Consider the following 22634-nt stretch of genomic DNA (forward strand, 5'->3'; position numbering starts at 1 on the left):
TTATATTTTCAAAAAAAAAATTGTTGTTTTAAATATTTTTTTTCTAAATAACTTTTCTGTTATCAAATTTAAAAAAAAATTTTCTATCTGTATATTTTGTTTGTTTTTGTTTTTGCTACTGTATTGAATAACTGCTATACCGATATATTGATCAAGCGTGTAGAATTCGGAATTCTTTTTATGACAAGAATATCAAATGTGAAATGAAAGGAAAACAATAATAAAAAAAAGTAGTGTTTACCTTGAAATTTAATTTAAAATAAAGTTTAGATAAATTTTTTTTAAATCTAAAAAAAAAAACCATTTTATTTATAATTTTTCTATATAAATATATAAATAACTATGGTCAAATAATTTTAATTGCATAATTTTTTAAAATAAATAAAATTTCAAACAGTTTTGAAGATTTTTTTAATTTTTAATTTTCTATTACAATTTGAGACACAGGGTTGTTACTTCCTTATGATAAAGTGGGGGTAGAGACACTATAATGTGTATATTTCTATTGCAACATATACCATATAAAATGAAATCAGTAGTTATGAATCGGTATTTACAATCGCGACTTGTTGCATTTATTTTGTTCAAAATAATTTCTCATAAAATAAAGTATTTTTTTGCAAATAAATTTTCAATTTTTTATTACGTGAAAATTATTTTTACTACAAAAAAGTTTCAGTTTCTTTTCGTTTTTTCAAAGAGTTTTCTATTTTTTCCTAAAAAATTAATAATAAATAATAATTTTTTTAAAATGCCTAGCTCAAAAGTGAATGGAAATTTTGTCTATGAAAATGGTTTCAATAATAAGGTAAAAAAAAAAATAATACAAATATACAACAAATATAAAATAAATAAAAAAAAATTGAAATATAAAATAAATTGCATGTAATAATAAAATAAATTTTGTAAATTTTTTGAAAGAGGGAAATTAAAATTTTAAATTAAATTTAAATCCTTTTTTAAATATTATTATTTTATTTAATTTTTTGAATTAAAATTGAATTTATTAATTCTGTTAAACAAATAACTATTTGTTTAAAAATTTTTTATTTCCGTTTAATTTTTTTTACTCTATTTTAAAATTTGTAAAAAATTTTCTACTTATTTACGTTTTTTTAAATTTCTTTTTAGCTTTGAATGTTACGATCTTGAACTATATATTTAAGATCTAAAGTAGAAATAATATAGAACAAAAAATCGTACCACATTCCTATATTTCTTCTTGGGTTTTAATTTACAATTTACTATATAGAATTATGTAATTATTAATTATTAATTATTAAAAAATAAAAATTTTTATATAAAATAATTTATTGAATAGAAAATAAAATTACTATAAAATAAATAAAAAAATTTTAATTTTAGTACAAATAAAAAAAATCTCAATATATAAATAAAATTAATAAAATAATAATTAATTTAAAAAAATTAACTCTATTTTTTTATAAAGTTAAAATAAAATTATTTTTTTCATTTCAAATTTTTTTTTTTTTAATTTAAAATTTTACTAACAAAATTTTATTTTAAAAAGAAAAATTTAAACATTTTTTTCTTCACTGATAATTTTGCGATTTCGTTTATTATTTTTATTTATTTATTTTTTTTTAATTGATTTTGTGTTAAATTCGAAATACAAAAATTTTTATTTCCCGTAAAAATGAAAATAAACGTGCATATATTTTATAATACGGACACACGAGAGAGGCAACGAAAGCCACTTTCATTTGACTTTCTCGATTACAAGTCTTGAAATCTCACACATATTATGATCAGTCAGTCAGTGAACAATAATATCCGCACGAATGATGACTTCCTCGTGAAATTTTTTCGCTTAAAAAATATTTCAAATTCCTGATTTTAAATAAGAAAAGAAAAGTGTTTGAATTATAAAAAGTGTTTTTTTTTAACTTTGAAAAAAAAGTTATTTTATTGAAAAAAATGAATTATTAAAATTATTAATTAATTTATTATTTACAATTTTTAATTTATTATTTTTATTTATTTATTTATGATTTATTTATTATTAATTTATTACCTATTAATTTATAATTAATTTATTATTTATTTATTTATTAATATTAATTAATTATTAAATTATTTCGATATTGTCATTATTAATTATTTATTAACTATTGTTATTTTCATTATTCTTATTATTTAAAAAATTAAAAAAAAAAATTTTTTTAAATCCGTTTTTCAAAAATTTGAAATTAAAAAAAAATTTACCTTCAAACGGCAAAATAAATGATTTCCTCGTTTCTAATTTTCATGTAATTAGTATAAAATTTGATTGTTTCTGTTACGAATAATAATAATTTTCAAATCAATTACGCGTTTCTCTTTTCAAAGTTTCATCGAGTAATTAGCAAGGCCTTTTTTTTTTAATTTTGTAAATACATGTCATATTTAAATATTGTTAGTTGGAAATAATTTTTCATTTTTTTTTATTCTAAATTATTTTTCAATTATGGGAATTACTGGCGCCAATGTCTTAGAAGCACCGGGCAATTCTAAAACAAAGGTAATATTAAAGTCTTAAAAAAATTTTTTTTTTTTTTTTTGAAGAACAATTTTTTAAAAATATTTATAAAAATTTGAAATCAATTTGAAATCAACATATCATTAAAAAATTAAATTTAATTATTTCAAGTCAAAAATGAAGTTTATTAAATTTTTTCTTAATGATTTATTTTTCATATATATATTATTTAATTCTTTGTACGCATTTTTTGGATAAAATAAATGAAATTCTCTCGCGAGTAAAAAAAAAAAGAAGAAATTCGTCTCACTTTTAATTAAGCACGTGATTTATGTTCCAATCGGTATTTTTTTATTGGAATCACTATTCATTATAACGTGTGTGGAATGATTTTATTTTCATTCTATATATATACGATTTAATAAAAATCAAGAATTTTGTTTAGAAATTAAAATTAATGAAAAAAGAAAGAAGTGGAAAAAATATAATTTGTAACTAAAATTTTTTGCAAAATAAAAATATAAAAAGTAAAAAGGAATTTCAATTTTTTTTTTTGTAGAACGTTGCCACGAATGTGACAATCCAGGCTCATCACGTGTCTAGGGTAAAACGAGGTCAAGCCTACGGTTCAGTTCATGGCTTTCGAGGTTGTACTGTTTGGTTCACAGGACTATCTGGCGCTGGAAAAACGTCAATTGCTTTTCAACTTGAAGATAAACTTGTTTCTCAAGTGAGTCTTAATTATTCGTATTTTTAAAGTTAATTATAATCTCTATCTTGTGGTATAAAATAAATAAAATTGTAGAAAAAAAAATTTTGCGATAAAATTTTTTTTTTATATTTCAAAATAATTAACAGTATATTTTATTATAGAAATAAAAAATTATTGAAATGATATATCGATCAATAGTACGATACATCGATTGACATTTCGATATATCGATTAACACTACGATATATCGATTTTTACTACGATACATCGATTTATATTTCGATATATCGATTAATACTACAACATATCGATTCGTATTTCGAATTAATCGATTACCACTTCGATATATAAATCGATATATCGATTACTACTATGATATATCAATAAATATTACGATATATCGATTTGTACTTCGATGTATCGATTGGTATTTCGATTAATCGATTACCACTTTGATATATCGATCGATACATCGATTACTACTACGATATATCGATAAATATTACAATATATCGATTTATACTTCGATGTACCGATTGGTATTTCGATTTATCGATTATCACTACGATATATCAATTTTTATATCGATTATTACTGCGATACATCGATAAATATTACGATATATCGATTTGTACTTCGATGTATCGATTGGTATTTCAATACATTGATTACTACTTTGATATAACGATGGATAATCGATTTCTTCTTCGATATAACGATCTATAATCGATTACTACTACGATACATTGATTGATAGTTCGATATATATCGATTAATACTACGATATATCGATTACAACATCGATATACTGATTGATACATCGATTATTACTACGATACATCGATTAGTATATTGATTATTACTTCGATATATCGATTTTAACGATAATAAATCGATAAAAATTGTGCTGAATATCGATAAGATTCAATTTTTTTTCTCTTTTTTTAAGGGTATTCCCGCTTATGGCTTGGACGGAGACAATATACGAACCGGATTAAATCGAAATTTGGGCTTCAGTAAAGCCGACAGAGAGGAAAATATACGTCGTGTCGCGGAAGTTGCAAAATTATTTTCAGATGCTGGAATGATAACTCTCTGTAGTTTTGTCTCACCCTTTGAGGAGGATAGAAGAATTGCAAAACGAATTCACGATGAGGCTAATCTTCCATTTTTGGAAATTTTTGTTGATACACCACTAAATGTTTGTGAGGCCCGTGACGTTAAGGTAAAACGAAAAAAAAAATAATTAAAATTTTGTATAAAAAATCCAAAAAATATTTTCAAAAAAAAAAAAAATGATAAAATTTTATCATTTTTTAAATGAAAAAAATTTGTTTTTTTATAATAAAACAAATTTGTACTATTTTTGGAATTTTCTGTGTTTTTTTTAAGGAATTGTTTTTTAGAATTGGAATTAGTTTCCTTTTTCTTTGTTTTGCCTTCAATAGGGACTTTATAAAAAAGCGAGACAAGGTAAAATCAAGGGTTTTACGGGAATTGATCAAATCTATGAGAAGCCAGTGAGACCAGATCTCACAGTGAATACGGAAAAACTGACTCTCGTTGAGTGCACTTCAATGGTGATTGAACTTTTAGAAAAGCGTCGAATTTTACCCAAGTTTTGTGATGAAATTGAAAATTCACGTGTCACAGAACTTTTTGTCTCTGCCGAAAAATTGCCAACTATGAGAATTGAATGCGAGACATTGGAATCCATTGAAGTGAATGAGATTGATGTACAGTGGATTCAAATTCTCTCTGAGGGCTGGGCACATCCACTCAATGGTTTTATGCGTGAAGACCAATATCTCCAGGTAAAACAAAAAAAGAATAAAAAAAAATTTATTAAAAACAATTAAAAGCTGAAAAAAAGGAAAATTAAAATCTAAGAAATTTTTTCAGAGTTTACATTTTAATTTTTTGACTGAAACGGAAAAGGAGATAAATCAATCGATACCAATTGTATTAGCAGTGAGTAATGATGATAAAAATCGTCTTTTAAATTCCTCGTCAATTGTTCTTCGTTATAAAGGGAAAGCATTGGCTATTATGAGAAATCCTGAATTTTATTATCATCGTAAAGAGGAACGATGTTCAAGACAATTTGGAACAAATGACAAACGACATCCTTATATTAGATTAATTTATGAATCAGGTGATTGGTTGGTTGGTGGTGAAATACAAGTTTTTGAAAAAATCATTTGGAATGATGGATTGGATCGTTATAGATTAACACCAAATGAAATTATTGACAAATGTCGACAAGCTGAGGCAGATGCGGTTTTTGCATTTCAACTACGAAATCCAATACACAATGGACACGCACTTCTCATGCAGGTTTGACAAGAATATTACGTTTTATTGTAATAAAGTGGACGTATTTAAAGAAATTAATTTTTAAAAAAATTACACAAAATTACGTAATTTACCAAAAATAACTAAAAAACTGAATTTTACGTAAATAGAAGTAACTTACGTAAAATACTAACTTACGTACATTTACGGAAAATACGTATTGATACGTAACTTACGTATATTTGCGTAAAATACGTAAGCATACATACTGTATTTTACGTAGAAAAATACGTCATTATATGTAACTTACGAAATTAGACGTAACATACGTAAACACATATTGTGCGTAAATATGTAATTTACATATATATTGTACGTGATTTACGTATATGCCTTACTTACTATAAAATACTCAAATGTACTTAATTTACGTAAGACACGTAATATATGTGACATACGTAAATATATATAATTTGCGTAACATACGTAATTTATAAAAGTTAAGTAACTTTACGTAAAAATACGCATCAATTCATATCTAACGCATATACTTATTTCATGTAAAAGTACGTAATTTACGGTAAAAATACGTAACTGAAGGTAATAATGTACCTTTTTGTTTCCTCGCGGAGGAAGCTTTGTAGTCCTTTCGTTTATAAAACTTTTCAATGTGGCGGAAACAAATTTTTTTCTTTTTAGAAACATGTTATATGAGATCCTGATCAATTGTCCGGATGTATGTATGTGTGTATGTGTGTGTGGATCCCTTTTTTTAGAAGATAACTTTAACAGGTTTTAATGGATTTAGACAAAATTTGGTAGGCTCATTTATCATATTAATATCTCAAATCTAACCAAAGGATTTTAAAAAATACTCAAAAAAAATTTTATCGTATTTTTTCCAAAATTTTTTTTTTAATCAAAAAAATATTTAAATAGAAAAATTTAAGGTTATATATATAATAAAATCGTATTCCTTACGTCAAGGCGAATCGATCGATATATATATATAAAGTATACATTTGAGGTAAATTTAAAGAATTAATGAAAGTTAAAAAATCAAAAATTCACATTTTGGCAATGAAATTTTGCTTTCTCCACGAGGAAGCAAATTTTTTTGCTGATCGTAAAGAGGAAGCAAAATGTTCATGTAATGAACATCTGAATTTACAACTTGTTTTAAAGGATACGAGAAAATATCTTTTGGAGCAGAGAGGATTTAAAAAGCCAATTTTACTGTTACATCCATTGGGTGGTTGGACTAAAGATGATGATGTTCCTCTTAATGTAAGAATACAACAGCATTGCGCAGTTCTCGAAGATGGTGTCTTGCATCCCGACACATTGTTGGCAATATTTCCATGTCCTATGATGTATGCTGGACCAACAGAGGTTCGTATTTTTACGTATATTAACGTAACATTATATATTTTTACGTATATTAACGTAGCATTACGTATATTTACTCAACCCTATCTGTTATTTATGTAATTCTACGTGTATATATGTATATTTACGTAATACTACTTGCAAATATCTCTATTTATGTAATTCTACGTGTAAATACGTATATTTACGTAAAACTATGCGTAATTACTTAATATTACCTAGTTTTACGGAACGTTGCGTGATTTTACGTAACTTTGCGTAGTATTACGCAACATTACATAACATTACGTTGTTTTATGTAAAGTTACGTAGTTTTACGAAATTTTATGGGCACTTTAATTTTTGAGAAATCTCTTTTTAATTTGTATAGGTAATTAATTTTCTTGAAAAAATTTTGCTTTTCAGGTACAATGGCATGCCAAGGCAAGAATGAATGCGGGTGTTAATTTTTACATTGTAGGACGTGATCCAGCGGGTATGCAACATCCTGAAAAATCTTCAGTACCCGATGGAAATCTTTATGATCCCACTCATGGTGCTAAAGTTCTTTCAATGGCGCCAGGACTTGATAAACTTGAAATAATACCCTTTAAAGTTGCAGCTTATGATAAAAAATCGAAAAAAATGACTTACTTTGACTCCAATCGAAAAGATGATTTTGACTTTATTTCCGGTACTCGGATGCGAGGTAAGGAGAATACTTATCCTTCTGTAATTAAATCTATTTAGAAGAAAAAATATTAAAATAAAATTTAATAGTTAGGAATAATAATAATAATTTTAAATAATTTTTAGTTTTTAATTAAAAAAAGGGAAATGTATTTTTTATTGAATGACCTCAATATTTCAATTATATTGACCCAAAAATTGAAAATTATTTCAGGTTTGGCAAAATCCGGTGAAACACCACCCGAGGGATTTATGTGTCCAAAAGCTTGGGATATTTTGTCACAATTTTACCGTTGAGAAATAAAAAGAAATGAACACATTTATTTAGAGAAAATAAATAATATTTAAAAATTAAGTTTAATTGAAATAAATGCCTCATGACGAATTATAAATAATTTATTACGAACATATATTATTATTATTTTTTTTTAAATAAAAAAATTAAGTACATAATAAATAATTTTTTAACAGGAAAAAAATAATTTTTGTTTTACAGCACCTCTTTGTTTCGTAGATTATTATTATACATATATATATTTTTTTATATTATAAATAATAAAAAAAAAATATAATTTTCTCACTTATTGACATCATTATTTTGCATTTAAATGCACAACAAATTTTTTTTTTATTTATTTTTCTCTTTTTTTCAGCAAACATGAAAATTATTAGTTTCAGAAAAAGGATGAAATGGCAGATCTGCTACAATTTTTTTTCTCTTCTTATCTTTTTTTTATCATTCACTAGCCTGGAAGATCTGTAATAGAATTTTTTTCCCCGTTTGATATTTTCAGAAAGTAAAAAATTAGTTTTTTAATCTGAGGATTTGAACTACGGGGTAAAATTGTGGAAAAAAAAATATTTTGCATGCCGAAATAATTTTTTTTCGTCATGCTGTCTATAATTGTAATTTGCATTGAAAAAAAATTTTTTTAATTTAAAATAATACTAAAAAAACTACAGTTTTTTTCCTAATACCAGTTACCATGGTAACCAATAGGAATGAGTGAAATAGAAACATCGGTTTTTTCACTTTTCAATGTGTTACCATGGTAACCAATCACGTGCCGAAGCGTGTGAACCTACCTTTATTTGCACAATAACGAAACATGCATCTAATTAATGTGCACAAAAATTGCAGGGTTGGCAGCTCCATCTTCTTTGTCTCTCCTAACCTTATTTGTTACATTAAAGTTCGTTCACAGTGTGCAATCACCCTTAAGCTCAATTCACACTACGCGAATTCTGGAAACTCTCGATCCTTTTCTAAATACTAAAAAGAAAAGACTACTCTTCATACAAAAATGGAACTAATTTTGCAAACATGCACTTTTTTTTGCTAAATACAAATACAATTTGCCTAAAGTGTTTTATTTTTTTGTTTTCTGCAAGACAAAATGCACTATGTGTGTGAATAAGTTGCAAAAATTTTTTTTTTTTGATCAATCTAAACTAAATTGTCGAAATAAATTGTGCAAGCGGGATCAGGAGGCGATACACGAAACTGTTCTTCTACCTTCCTCCTCGGAATCAGAAATTCTTGTTGTATGAAGTGAATTCTGTTTAGTTAGTGTCCTAGCAAGACCTCTTGGTCTCGGTGGTGGTGATTGTTTATTCCAAATTGCTTCCAATTGATCAAAATGTTGGGATTGAGCAAGTGCCGCTTGTTCTGGACCTAATCCGGATTGGGAGCCTGTTAATCCGGCTTTACTGATTTCCTCCATTGATGCACTAACGCTAAATCTTCGCTTAAGTCTCTCCTCAACGGACGCTACCATTATTCCTTCAACGAAACACAATTCCATTAATTCCAAAAAGGTTAAATCCAAAAAGACTATTTCCACAAAGTAAAGATTTAAAGAACCTAAAATTACCTGATGTTAGATGACCGTATTTTTTCTGCCAAGTATAAGTATCAAGAGACACCTCCTTTTTCAACAATCTCCTAGCCGGTCGTTTCGGTCCCGGTGGTCTTAAATCCCTTGGAGCAACATAAGAAGGAAGTTTAACATACTGCGCCGGTGTATTGTGCAAACAAAGAATTGGCATACACTTGTGCTCCAATAGATACAGTGACAAACGGGAACAATCGGTGGACATTTCAACACCCAAAATTGGTACATGAAGCATTATTGAACTCAATGCTGTGCCCTTCTTTGTATCCCAAACAATTAGACTCTTGTCCTCGCTGCCCGAAACTGCCAGTGTTCCATCACCGGATAAACGAACACACGTCACGTAACCCAAATGACCCGTCAGGGTATGCAAATCCGCACCCGTATTGATGTCCCAAACAATTAGATTCGCATCCCTTGATCCCGAAACAACGATACATTTATCCAAAACCGCCACTGCTACACATGTCACGTGATCTGTGTGCCCCACTAGTACTTGTGACAATTTCCCTCCAGCCAATTGCCAAACTTTTAGACTCATATCCCGAGAACCTGTTATCAGTGATTGGGAATCTGGGGTAACTACTAGACAAGTGATATCCTGTGAATGGGAGACTTGATGCTTCTCCTCTGGACCCGCTCCAAGGCCTATAATTTGTACCTGATTGTCGCCACTCCCACAAACTGCGTATCTAAAAACAGAAATTAACATTCCAATGAAAGTCACCAAAAAGACTAAATCCACTGGAATTAAGAAGTTAATGTAATGAAAGTAACAGAAACAAACCTCATATCGGACGTAACGGAGAAACATCTTCCAGGACCGCAAACCGATTGAATCAACGTTCCACTGTCAGCCGCCCAGACTCGAATCGAACCACCACGGTCAGAGCTGACAACACGTCTACCATCCAACATTGCAATTACCGAAGTAACTGGCGCTTGATGACGAAATGTTGCCACCACCAATCCAAGTGTCAAACCCCAAACTCTCACCGTTTTGTCCTCAGAGCCAGAAGCTGCAAAAAGTCCACTAGCGGAAAATGCAACGCATGTAACACTTGCGTCGTGTCCTTCCAATGTAGACAATAATTCATGGGTATTGAGTTGCCAGAGATTGACCAATGAATCCACGCCACCGGTAACTGCCATAGCACCATCTCTGGATATATCGAGACACGAGATGGGCGCCGTATGAGCCTGAAGTGATTCCTGCTTTTTACCTGGTTTTGGTCTGGCTTCTTCACTTCGAAAACTCCAGTAAGTCACACGACCACCGCCGGCGGTAATGAGGAAATCGTCTTTTTCTGTTGCCTTAACGCAAGTTATGTCTGAAGATGGATTCGCTGGTAGATTCTTCATTAGCCTGCCTTTGTGCATGTCGAATATAGAAATTCGACCCTCAGCGCCACCGGCAATTGCTCTTCTGCAGTCCTTTGCTAGGCAAATGCTTCTCACCGGTCCTTGATGTCCTCGAAGGGTGTGAATCTCCGTTCCGGTTGCTAGGGATCTGGAAATTTGGTTTTTTTTTAAACGATAAAGGGGTTTTTGTTGAAGGAAATACTAATCTCTAGGGCCAAGATTCGGAGACTTCGTAAAAACTTACTACTTCTATCTCTGAATCTTTTAGTAAGGTTCCACACTCTTAAGCCACGATTTGGAGACTTTTTGAAAGCCTAGTGATCACTAAATACTAAGGAAAAAGTATTCCAAAACCTTTCAATAAGTTTTCAACAGTCTTTTCCCTTAAGCCCAGATTCGGAGATTTCGTAAAAGGTTACAAAATCTTCCAGTAAGCTTTCAATAGTCTTTTCCCTTAGACCAAGATTCGGAGACTTTTTGAAAGCTTCCTAAAACCTAAATATTAAGGTGGTAGGTTCTTTAGATTCTTCTAATAAGTTTGCGACAGTTTTTTTTCCTTAAGCCAAGATTCGGAGACTTTTTGAAAGCTTACTAAAGAATAAATATTGAGGTGACTGGCTTTCTAGAATCTTCCAGTAAGTTTTTATCAGTCTTATCCCTTGGACCAAGATTCGGAGACTTCGAAAAAACCTTTCAGAATCTTTTAGTAAGTTTCCAAGTCTTAAAACAAGATTCGGAGACTTCTTGAAAACTCACTAACAAGTTTTCCCGGAATCAAATCTTTTCCCTCAGCCCAAACCAAACACCCCAAAAAGCATCACTCACCTGAGATACATCTTCTGATCATCGCAAACCGCCAGTAGAAACACCGAATCCTCAGAAACGTCCAATTTAATAACAGGACTCGGTAGCGGAATACTGTTGAGCAAGGTAAATGTCTCCAACGACCACAGGCAAACACTACCATCCACAGATCCAGAAACCAAAACCTCACCAGCCGCATCAACTCTAACAGCCGTAACTGGACCTCGATGATGATCCACTCTCATCAGCACCTCACCCGTAAGCAAACTCGTGGCAATAATTCTCGAATCCTCACCACCGCTGACAATCACCGAATTATTTAAAGCCGGTGTCAACGCCAGCACCGGTGCAATGTGTTCACAAATTTTTCTTTTCATTGACAATTGTTGCATATCCCAGACAATAATAGTCGTATCCTCCGAACCAGTCAACAAATACTGCGACTGTTGTGTAACAGCAAGACACGAAATTGGATTCGAGTGTCCCTTAAATGTGTGTACCAATTGACCGGACATAACGTGCCAAAGTTGTGCATCACCTTGCGGTGGAACAACAACAACATGTTGACCCGACGGTGCTGGTTCGACAAATTTCACACCTTGTGGACAGGCTAATGCACGTATTTGCAAAGGAAGTGGTGGCTGTAACCAACCATTAAGTGGCACTAGTAAAGGTGCAGTAAAACCATCACACCATGCCATTGCCGCCATTACCATTCGCGATACAAGATCACTGTCATCCTCAGCAACAGTTCTCAACCAACAAATAAGTTGTGCTCCCAATTGTAGTGGATCCCGGGTCAAAATATCACTCGACTTTCTCACAGCATAGTAGACAAGTTCAAGATCTCTCTCAAGTAAATAACGTCTTGCATGTTCCAAAACACAACGCAAATAACTAACCGATATCATTTGACATCCGGCTAGAAGAAAATCAAATGCACAAACAGCGAGTTTTTTCAAACGATCCACGTCACCGGATTGTAGTAAATGTAACCATGCTTCTTCAACATGACGCAATGTATAGGTAATATTATCATGTGTCTGTGGTGCACTTTGAAATGGTGTTTCCTTTGCTGCTGGTTGTTCAGCAGGATCTTCTGGTGATTTCTCTTCACTCTCCTCACTTTCCTCCATGAAGAATAAATTTGACAGCTCCACATGATTTGCCTTGGCAACATCTTGTGATGATAAATAACGTTTACGTGCCAATTCACGACTCAACCAACGCCAACTAAACATAAGACGTCCACTCATAACACGTACTCTAAGCAATGAATCAAGTGTACGTCTCACTAGGCACCATGTTGCAAAATTAAATTGTCCCTCTATTAATTGTAGTGGACTATCGTCACCGGTTGGCATTATTAATTCTAAAATTTCCGTCTCCGATAGACCATATTCAGTGCACGATAACAATGAACCTAAACGATTTGCGGCTTTTACACCTATTAATCGTTCAAGATTGTCCAATACTTTTTCAATGTCGGGTATATCAATATCCTTTGGCTCTGGTAGTTGTATTAATATTTCATTGCTTCTTAAACGTTCTTTTTGCAATGGAGTGAGACGTAATGCTTCTGGAGGCACTGCGGTCGTTGCCACAAAGTGTACGCCCTTAAAATTTTTTTTTTTTTTTTTTTGAAATTGAAAATTAATTAGTAATTTTAATTACTAATCAATAAATTAAGAGTGACGAAAATATTAAACATCTACGAAATAAATTTCCACATGCGGCAAAAATTGTTTTTAAAAAAAATTCTAAAAACAACAATTTTTCCGAAAATAACTCATCAATTTTATGAGTTTATTTATTTAATTCTTAGATTCTATGAGTTTATTCACATGAGTCGTAACTTTTATGATTTTACTTATGTAACTCATAAATTCTATGATTTTTTACTTATGTAACTCATACATTTCATGAGTTTACTTACATCACTCTTAAATTTTGAGTTTATTTATTTAACTCTCACATTCTATGAGTTTATTTACTTAAGTCATAACTTTTATGATATTACTCGTGTAACTCATAAATTTTATGATTTTGCTTATATAACTCATAAATTCTATGATTTTACTTACGTAACTCATAAATTCTATGAATTTACTTATGTAATTAATAAATGTCATTACTTATGACAAGAATTTATACTAGTAACTCATAATTTTTCGTATATTCATAACTGGTAAAGTTTCTTTTATACGTAACTCATGAATTTTTGTAATTCATCAATTCAAATTTTTAACGAGTAACTCATAGAACTCTCAAATTTGTAACCTTCAAAATATTTTATCCATGTAATTCCAGAATCTTATACGAACTTATGAATAAATAAATTAACAACTTATAAACTCTTACGATTTACAACTCATAATTTTTTTCCATTTAACTAATGAAATCATAAATTTTAAATCAGTAATTGTAAACTGTTGTAAATAACTCATAAAGTTTTATATTAATAATAACTGCCATTTACCACATAAACTCATAAATTTTTTCCCTTTGATCATAAATGGCATTTAATTCATATACTCATAAATCTCATATAACATAAATTTCATAACTCATAAATAAAATTAACTCATAAATTTATAAATTCTAATAATTCAAAATTTATTTAATTTTTTTTCTCATAAACTCATAAATTGGTGATTCATAATATTTCACGATTTACAAACTCATAAATATTATAATGCTTAACTCATAAAGTTTTCTGAAATATAATTCGTGAACTTGTAAATTTATGAATATTGCCTCATAAAATCTCACGAATTAGTAACTCATAAAACTCTTAAAATCTTATAATTCCTCATTTATAATTTTTTGAATATTACCTCATAAAATCTAATGAATTAGTAACTCATAAAATTTAATAATTCATTCCTTCTGCATTTTTTTCAAAAAAAAATATATAACTCATAAATTTTGTGATAACTATATTTCGTTGAAAAATAACTCACCTGAGGTAAATTGACGGGAAGCCAAGAGAGTGCAGCGACAATATCACATTCAAGTGGATGTAATCGATGTAAATCGTCGACCAATATCACCAATTGTTCAGTCAATGGTTGTTCCTCTATTCTTCGCATTATTTGATTAAACCAATTATTCAAATACAATGGATCAAATGATGCATCGCGCGGTACATTTCCATCATTATTACCGGATAAAAATCCCACATGCTCACAAAGTATTCTCAATAATTCAAGACTATAAGCAGAGCGTGGTGTCGATGTACAAAGACGGACAACTCTCAATGTTGGCACGCCAAACCAATTGGGACAACTTTCATAGATACGCGCAAGAATTGACGATTTTCCCGAACAACGTTGACCGCGAATTAAAATTGGTCCATGCTTCTGTTCCATTCCTATAAGTTGAAACGAATGGGGAATATTTTATAACAATAGGAAGAAAAACAAAAAAAAAAAAAATTAGTTAAAATTTTTTTTTCAATTCTCAATGGTCTGAAATTTTATGCCTCAACGGTGTTAAGTCTCAATAGTCTCAACAGTCTAGTGTCTTAAAAGTCTCAACTCTTGATGGTGTTAAGTCTCAATAGTCTTAAGTCTTAACTGTCTCAAGTCTCAATAGTCTCAATTGTTTCAAGCCTCAAGTCTCAACGCTTTCAAGAATTTTAAATTAAAACTTGAATTTTTTGGGACCATTGAGACTTGAGACTATTGTGACCGTTGAGATCAATGAAGAAAGAAAAATAAAAAATTTATAAATTAAAAAAAAATAATACCTGCTAATAAGCGTCGTTTGATGCTGAGAATCGATTCGTCCGTTTCGTCAACGGCTCTTGATTCCCTGAGAAGTGACAGATGCGAGAGACTCTCGGCATAAACTTCCTGCACCATTTTCTTCCGACTCTTAATTTCCGGATCGTTTTCCACGGATACATTGACGAGATGTTGAATCCGGTTTAGAACTGAATCGCGCAATTTTCCAAGATAAGCCTCATGGGAAGGATATTCAGTGTCAATACCATTTGATTTATATTCCGCTTCAAGGCGAATTACATTTTCATCGGGTAAAGACGATTCAACGCGGTTTTTCAATAATTTTATCGCTTCCGACAATTGTGGACAACCAACACCACCACCTGACCATGTGCGAATTATCGTCACTATTCCCTCGCCGTCTTCGCTTAAATCTTTAATGTAAAAGCAAAAAATTATACAAAAAAAAGAAAATGAAAAATTCATAACTTAAAAAATTATTTTAATTTCTTACTTAGGCCATGATCTAATTGTCGTTCGCTTGAACTTTTGAGAATATATTTTGCATCCAAATTTTCGGGATCCACGACAAGAAGTGCTTTTGCCGCGGTGACAAGAGCATCGCGAATTTTTGTCTCTCGATGTAATTGCCAAGAATCCTGAGCAGTTTCCTCGCTACACGAAAATATTAAAAATAAATACGCAAAATTGAAATTTTTTTTTAATGAAAAACTCATAAAATCATAAATTTATAACTGTTAATTCATAAAACTATTAAAAACTCATAAAAAACTCTTACATACCCATTAAACTCAGAAATAACTCTTGAAAACGCATAAATAACTCATAAATATCTAATTCAAAAAATTTCCCTTAATTTAATAACCAATGACTCAAAAATTCTCCTGCATTATTAAATCATAAACTCATAAATTTATAAACAGTAAATTGTAAAATCATACGAACTAATAACTTATAAAGAATCTCATATTACTAATACAATTAATGAAAATAACTCATAAAACACATACATTAATACCTCATAAAACCTCAAATATCAATTACTCATAAAAACACATACATTTGTAACGCATACAAATGTAGTAAATCATAAAATATCTTTTAATTAATATTCACAAAGTTTACCATATAACTCATAAATATATAACCAGTTACTCATAAAACCACAAGAATTCCTAACTCATAAAGTTTCTCATGTCGCTTTTGAACTCATAACGCTATGACCAGTAAATCATAAAACCTTATAAATGTATAACTCATAAAGTTTTTCTCATTACTCATAAACTCATAACTAATTGAGCAGTAACTCATAAAACTTTATAAATTTATAACTCATAAAGTTTCGCACATGACTCATGAACTTATAACTAAATAACCAGTAACTTATAAAAGCTTAAAAATCCTAACTCATAAAGTTTGCCATGTAACTCATAAATTCATAACACTTATGATTCTTTGAATTTATAATCAATAACTGATAATAAATAAATTGAAAAAAATTTGAAATTATAAAACAAAAAAAATGTTAAATTTTTCTTTTTCTATGTTTCTACTTTGATTCTTATCACCTGGTGGCCTTTAAATTGTAATTATGACCATTGAGCTCGTAATATTCCCCCAGATGGTCGTTATGGGCAATCAAAGACTGAAAAGTTTCCTTTTTCAGTACAGTTGGCACCCATCCTGAACTGTAATCCGACCCAACTAAAAGCTGCAAAGCAAAACGAGAAATCAAAGTCTTTTTTTTTATTTTTTTTTCGTAATTGCTGTGTGTGCATTTTTCACCATTTTTCTTTCAGTTCCTCTTTTTTTTTTTTTTTTTTTTATTTTTTTACTTTCACCGTTCATTACAAAAGATTTATGTTGCCCTTTTCCGCTATAGTGCAATTTACGTTTGAGCAATAATATTATACGCACTGAAACTTGTATTGTTGAATTGATAAATGGAAAGAGAAGAATTTTGGGAAGAAAAAAAAATTTTTTTTTAAATAACAAATTTTTGAAAAAAGAGTAAAATAAGAAATTTGGAAGAAAAATTTTAAATAACAAATTCAAAAAAATTTTTTAATAAATTTAAGAAAAAAAAATACACTTAAAAATAGGAACTTGATAAAATAAATTTTAAAAGTAGCTTAAAATAAAAAAAAATTTTAAAATAAGTAATGAACAAAAAAAATAATACTCCACTAGGATATGGGATTAAAAGAAATGGAAGAAAAATGAATACAGAAAAATAGAATAAAAAAAAGAAAGAAAAAGCAAAAGAAACGAGGGTAAAAGGATGAAGAAAAAAAGAAAAAGAAAGTAAAGAACTAAAGAAGAAAAAAAAAGAAAAATAAGATGCTTTACAGGATTTGAAATGTATTCCCTGGTGATAATAAAATCGGAAGAAAAAAAAACCTCGGATTCTTACCAGGAGAAAACAACCTCTCGAATGTCGATGAGATGCATTTATCTCATCCAAAAATAATTCAGCCAATCTTGGATCAGCATCTGGATTTCGTATTGTCCCATATTGCATATCAACCAATAAAACCTAGTTTGAAAAAATTTTTTTTTTAATTAAAAATTTTTTATAATATAATACATTATATAATATATTTATATATTAATATTAATATATTTTATAATATAATATAATACAATATAATAATAATAATAATAAATTTTCAAAATATCAAAAAATAAATAAATAAAATTTTAACAATATACATAATATTCAATACACGTCACCACTTACTTCAATTCCCATTCCATCGTAGATTGATTGCAATTCTGGACCAACAATTTCCAAAAGTTGTTTTCTCTCCTCAAGAAATTCTGAAATGTAATACGTCAAAAAGTCAAGAACGAAAAAAAAAAGTAAAAAAAAACATCCGTATTGTATTATATAAACAGGATTGAAATTCTATACATTTATTTCTGATATCTAAATTTCTAAATTTCGATCAGAAAAATAGGAGGGCGGATATATATAATGTGAAAAGGGGATTAAATATCTATATATATATATATGTATGAAGATGATCGTATCTTCTCTTTGATATATGTGATCAATTATTTTCTGATGCGTGTGAAATTTGAGCTTTTTTTTCTATTCACTTGCGTGACCTCAATAAATTGATTTCATTCTATATATATATATATATGTCTAAATAAACGGAGATTGAAATTTACAGGACGACACAGGATTTCCCATTGCCTTCGAGATAGGTTTGAACTTTCGATTCTATTCAATGGACCAGTTGAAATTGAGACAAACATTACAATAAAAAACAAACAATACAGAAAAAAGAAAGAAAAAAGGAAGAAATTTCAAAAAAATATTAATAACGTTAAATTAATTTTTTTAGTTACCGTTACTGTTACAATGACCAATATGTTACTGTGATTACTACCATTACCGGTATTATCGTTACTGTTACTATTAACGTAATTATAATCGTTACCAACAGTATTACCCTTATTTTTAGTGTTACTGAGTTTTTTTTATACCATTACCGTTACCATTTTGAATTATTATCGTTACCATTTGAGTTTCAGTGATGCAAATTTTTTTTTCGAAAAATAGTCTTAGAAATTTATTGCTTCCAATTTTTTTTTTTTTTTTAATATAATCCCAAGCGTTACCGTTACACGACAGTTTTTCATAATAAACTTTTCTGAAAAATTAATACTTGCCAACCAGAATGGTGAAAGAGAAGGTAATAAACATTAAAGCAACAAACTCGCCGAGGGAAAAAAGTAATTAAAGAGAGAAAGTAAAGAAAGTAAAAAAAAAAAAAAAGAAGAAGAAATTTGGTTCTTTCATGATAAATCTCCGCTTGAACATGAAGCAATTTCATTATCTTTTGAATGAGGGGGTAAAGTACATATAACGTTACTTTTCTCAATCTGAGCATCTGCCTAGGCTTCTTTAATATCCTTTGTTAGCTTGTGGCTGAGCAGTATAAACTAAAAAGTTGAATCTCTCTCTCTCTCTCTCTCTCTCTCTCTCTCTGTTGCTCTCTTTCTTATATATTTTCTACCTTCCTCTCTCTTTCTCTCTCTCTCTCTCTATTCCAAGGATTATATAATTGAAAGTAAACGCTCTTACTATAGCCATATATATATATTTATAAAGAGAGAAAAAGAGAGAAAAAGAGAGAAAAAGAGAGAGAAAGAGAGAGAAAGAGGAAGTAATTTCAGGAATACAACTCACCGTCTCTTTCACCAGCAATGAATATCTTGATGAGACGTGGTGCTGGCAAGTGGGCAGGGGGAGGTCCACCCTTTACCACTCCGGCTATCAATTCTACCTCGAGATTCATTCTTCTCTTTTCTATAAACTACTGATAACACTTTTTTTTCTCTTTCTTTCTTCTCCTCTACAATCCTCTTCTTTTTTCTTCTTTCTTTCTTCCCTCACTAATTTTCTTTCCCCCCTTTTTTTTCCTTCGTCTCCACTCTATATTGTTACAAAATTTTTTTCTCTTTTCCTCTTCTGATTTTTTTTAATCCTCTAATTCTCATTCACTCTTTCTTTGTTTTGTTTCTTTCTCTGTCTTTTCTATTGCTCTTAATCTTTTTTCCTTTCTCTTTTTGTTGCTTCTAATTACTGTCCATTTACCCTTATTTGTAAACTCTGTTACTCTTATTTTCTCCCTTACTCCTCTTTTAATACTCTCTTTTTTTGCTTTTAATTCTCTTTTATAACTTCGTTTTTTTCCTTCCGTAGATTACACTTTTTTTTTCCTTTTTTACCCTTTTTTCTACTCTTTAACCCTTTTTACCCACTTTTTAACACTTTTTTAACCCTTCTTTACCCCTTTTTTCTGCTCTTTAACCCTTTCTACCCTCACTTTAATACTCTTTAACCCTTTCTTACCCCTTTTCCTACTGTTTGACCCTTTTTAGCAATCTTTTCCCTTTTTTTTTCTTTTTACTACTCTTTAACCATTTTAACCTCCTCTTTTCTACTCTTTAACCCTTTTTACAACTTTTTAACCCTTCTTTACCTCTTTTTCCTTCTCTTTAACCTTTTCTTCCCTCTCTTTAATACTCTTAAACCCTTTTTACCCCTTTTCCTACTGTTTGAACCTTTTTAGCAAATCTTTTCCCAATTTTTTCTACTCTTTAAACCATATTACCCCCTTTTTATTACTCTTTAATCATTTTTACCTCCTTTTTATTACTCTTTAACCCTTTTTTACCCCCTTTTTCTACTGTTTGAACCTTTTTTTATCCCTTTTTCCTACTCTTTGACCCCTTTTTACCACTTCTTTTCCTTATTTTTTATTTCTTCCTCCGTTGTTTTATTCTATTATCAAATTTTTTTCCCTTTCTTATCCCCTATTTATTAATCTTTTCTCTTCTTTCCTCAGTTCTTATCCCTTTTTTTTATCTATTTTCCTCTTCTCCTCCACTACTGTTCTTTTTTTTATTCCGTTTTAATCCTTTTTTCTATCTCTATTTCACTTTTCCCTTCTCTTTTCTTCTTTTTCCTCCGTTCTTATCCCTATTTTTATCTGTTTTTCCTCTTCTCCTCCAGCACTATTCTATTCTTTCTTTTCCTTCTCTCTGTTGTGTTTTTTTAGTTTTCTTCTTTTCTTTTTATTTCTTTTAGTTGGAAATTTTTTATTTTTTTATTTGTTAATTCGTTTTTGTTTCAATATTTTTCGTCTCCTTTGTTCTCGTTGTTCCTCCATTAACTTTTTTCAACTAAATTTTAATTTTTCTAAATTTATGTTCCTGTACTCCCTTTTTCTCTTTTTTCCTTTACTCCCTTCCCTTTTTTTCTTTTCTCTGTTCTTTGTTTCCTCCACTAATTTTTAACTAATTTCCATGAATTTTTTCTCTCTTTTCCTCTCTTTCTCTTTTATTTCTCTTTTCTCTGTTCTCTTTTGGCTTTCTCTCTTTTTCACACACAATATCACACACCTTTTTTTACAATTAACTCCTTTTTTGCCTCTTTTTTCTCAATGTAAAAAATATTCTAAATTCTTTTCTTCTTCTTTTTCTTTTTTCTCCTCAAAAAAATTTTTTTTTTATTTGATCCTCGTCAATTCCATTTGATTCTTTGTTTCTTTTTTTGTTTACACGACTCGAGTCGATTAATTCGATTGTTTTTGTTTATTATTTATTAATTGTTTCACCGCAATTAATTCCACTTAATTAAATACATTCATAATAATAATATTAATTATCTTTCTTAATTGCTAATATCGATTTATTTTAGAATTTATTTTTCTTTATAGAATCTTTCTTTTATTTCTGGTCAACAATTTATTTTAAATATTTTCTTTTTTTTAATATGTAATTTTCTATTTTTCTTATTAATTAATTTAAATTTCTTTAATAATTAAATCTCTTTTAATTAATTCTTTTCGAATTAATTCTTCTTAATTTTTTTTAATTGATTATTTTCGAATTAATTCTTCTTAATTTTTTTTTAATTGATTATTTTCGAATTAATTAATTCTCTTTTAATTAATTAATTTCTTGTATCATTATCTTCATCATCATCATCATCATTAACGAACAATATTTTAACATTAAGACATTTAAATAGTAATATATATATTTTTTTCATAAATAACTATCGTCTACAATATATTATAGAATTTCCTTATATAATTAGAATATAATTAATGATTAGGTAACTCGTTTTTATTTTCCTTTGGATTGTCTTCGCTTATAATTTTTTTTTTTTTTTTTTGAGCAGAGTATAAATTTATTCTCTAACCCGTTTCAGAAAAGTAAAAATTTACTCGTTCTTAATATCGTCTATTTTTTTTTATCAAAATTAATTATCGAATCAAATTTTGTTATTTCACTTTTCTAAATTCATTGATAAGAATTAAATCGTAATTATTAGTTATTAATTATTAATTTCTAATTATATAATTATATAATTCATTCAATTTTTCAATAATTATTTGCGTATAATTTTTATTTAATTAATAATTATAATTACCGATTATTTAAAATTATTTTTTTTTTTTTAATTAACAATAAAATTAATTATATCAAATCACAGAAAAAAAATTTGATTTTTAGTTTTAATCTCATAAATTATGAATTAATTAAAAAAAATACTTTAATAGTTGTTTCAACAATTAATAAATTTTTTCCCCTTTAATTTTTGTTTACTTTTATTGATTGTATTTGTGTATTTTTGTATCATACTTTTTCTTTCTTTTTTTTGTAAATATTTAGTTTATATCAACAATTGGAAATTTTTATCAATAGAGAAAGGATTTTTTTTATCGTTGTATTCTTCTTTTTGTTGTGTTTTTGTT

General features: G+C 28.8%; 2 protein-coding genes across 5 annotated transcripts; one reads left to right on the forward strand and one right to left on the reverse strand.

Moving 5' to 3' along the window:
• The first annotated feature begins 571 nt into the window (after nucleotides 1-571).
• Nucleotides 572-8026, forward strand: LOC127277522 (bifunctional 3'-phosphoadenosine 5'-phosphosulfate synthase 2-like). The gene is made up of 8 exons (XM_051298713.1): nucleotides 572-808; nucleotides 3039-3209; nucleotides 4141-4416; nucleotides 4640-5005; nucleotides 5094-5528; nucleotides 6672-6878; nucleotides 7281-7563; nucleotides 7759-8026. The coding sequence occupies exons 1-8, from the start codon at nucleotides 752-754 to the stop codon at nucleotides 7839-7841; spliced, it is 1878 nt and encodes a 625-aa protein (XP_051154670.1). The 5' UTR covers nucleotides 572-751; the 3' UTR covers nucleotides 7842-8026.
• On the reverse strand, nucleotides 7925-21645 carry LOC127277514 (protein qui-1). Of its 4 annotated transcripts, none has more exons than XR_007842372.1 (12): nucleotides 19556-21645; nucleotides 18095-18174; nucleotides 17768-17890; nucleotides 16923-17065; nucleotides 15848-16008; nucleotides 15357-15767; nucleotides 14569-14978; nucleotides 11627-13221; nucleotides 10227-10949; nucleotides 9419-10131; nucleotides 8631-9327; nucleotides 7925-8301 (listed from the first exon to the last, which is right to left on the reverse strand). XR_007842372.1 is itself a non-coding variant. In XM_051298688.1 (12 exons), exons 1-12 carry the CDS (start codon nucleotides 19662-19664, stop codon nucleotides 8288-8290), a joined length of 4749 nt encoding a protein of 1582 aa, XP_051154645.1. In that variant the 5' UTR covers nucleotides 19665-21644; the 3' UTR covers nucleotides 7925-8287. The 4 variants fall into 4 exon arrangements, 3 of the variants coding, with proteins under 3 accessions (XP_051154645.1, XP_051154644.1, XP_051154642.1); XM_051298688.1 differs by having other exon boundaries at nucleotides 9061-9327; nucleotides 19556-21644; XM_051298687.1 differs by lacking the exon at nucleotides 7925-8301 and having other exon boundaries at nucleotides 8308-9327; nucleotides 19556-20108; nucleotides 20141-21645.
• Between the last annotated feature and the right edge of the window lie 989 nt (nucleotides 21646-22634).

The sequence above is a fragment of the Leptopilina boulardi genome, unplaced genomic scaffold, assembly GCF_019393585.1.
Source record: "Leptopilina boulardi isolate dan_hultmark-lab unplaced genomic scaffold, ZJU_Lbou_2.1 LbouV2_169, whole genome shotgun sequence".
NCBI lineage: Eukaryota > Metazoa > Arthropoda > Insecta > Hymenoptera > Figitidae > Leptopilina > Leptopilina boulardi.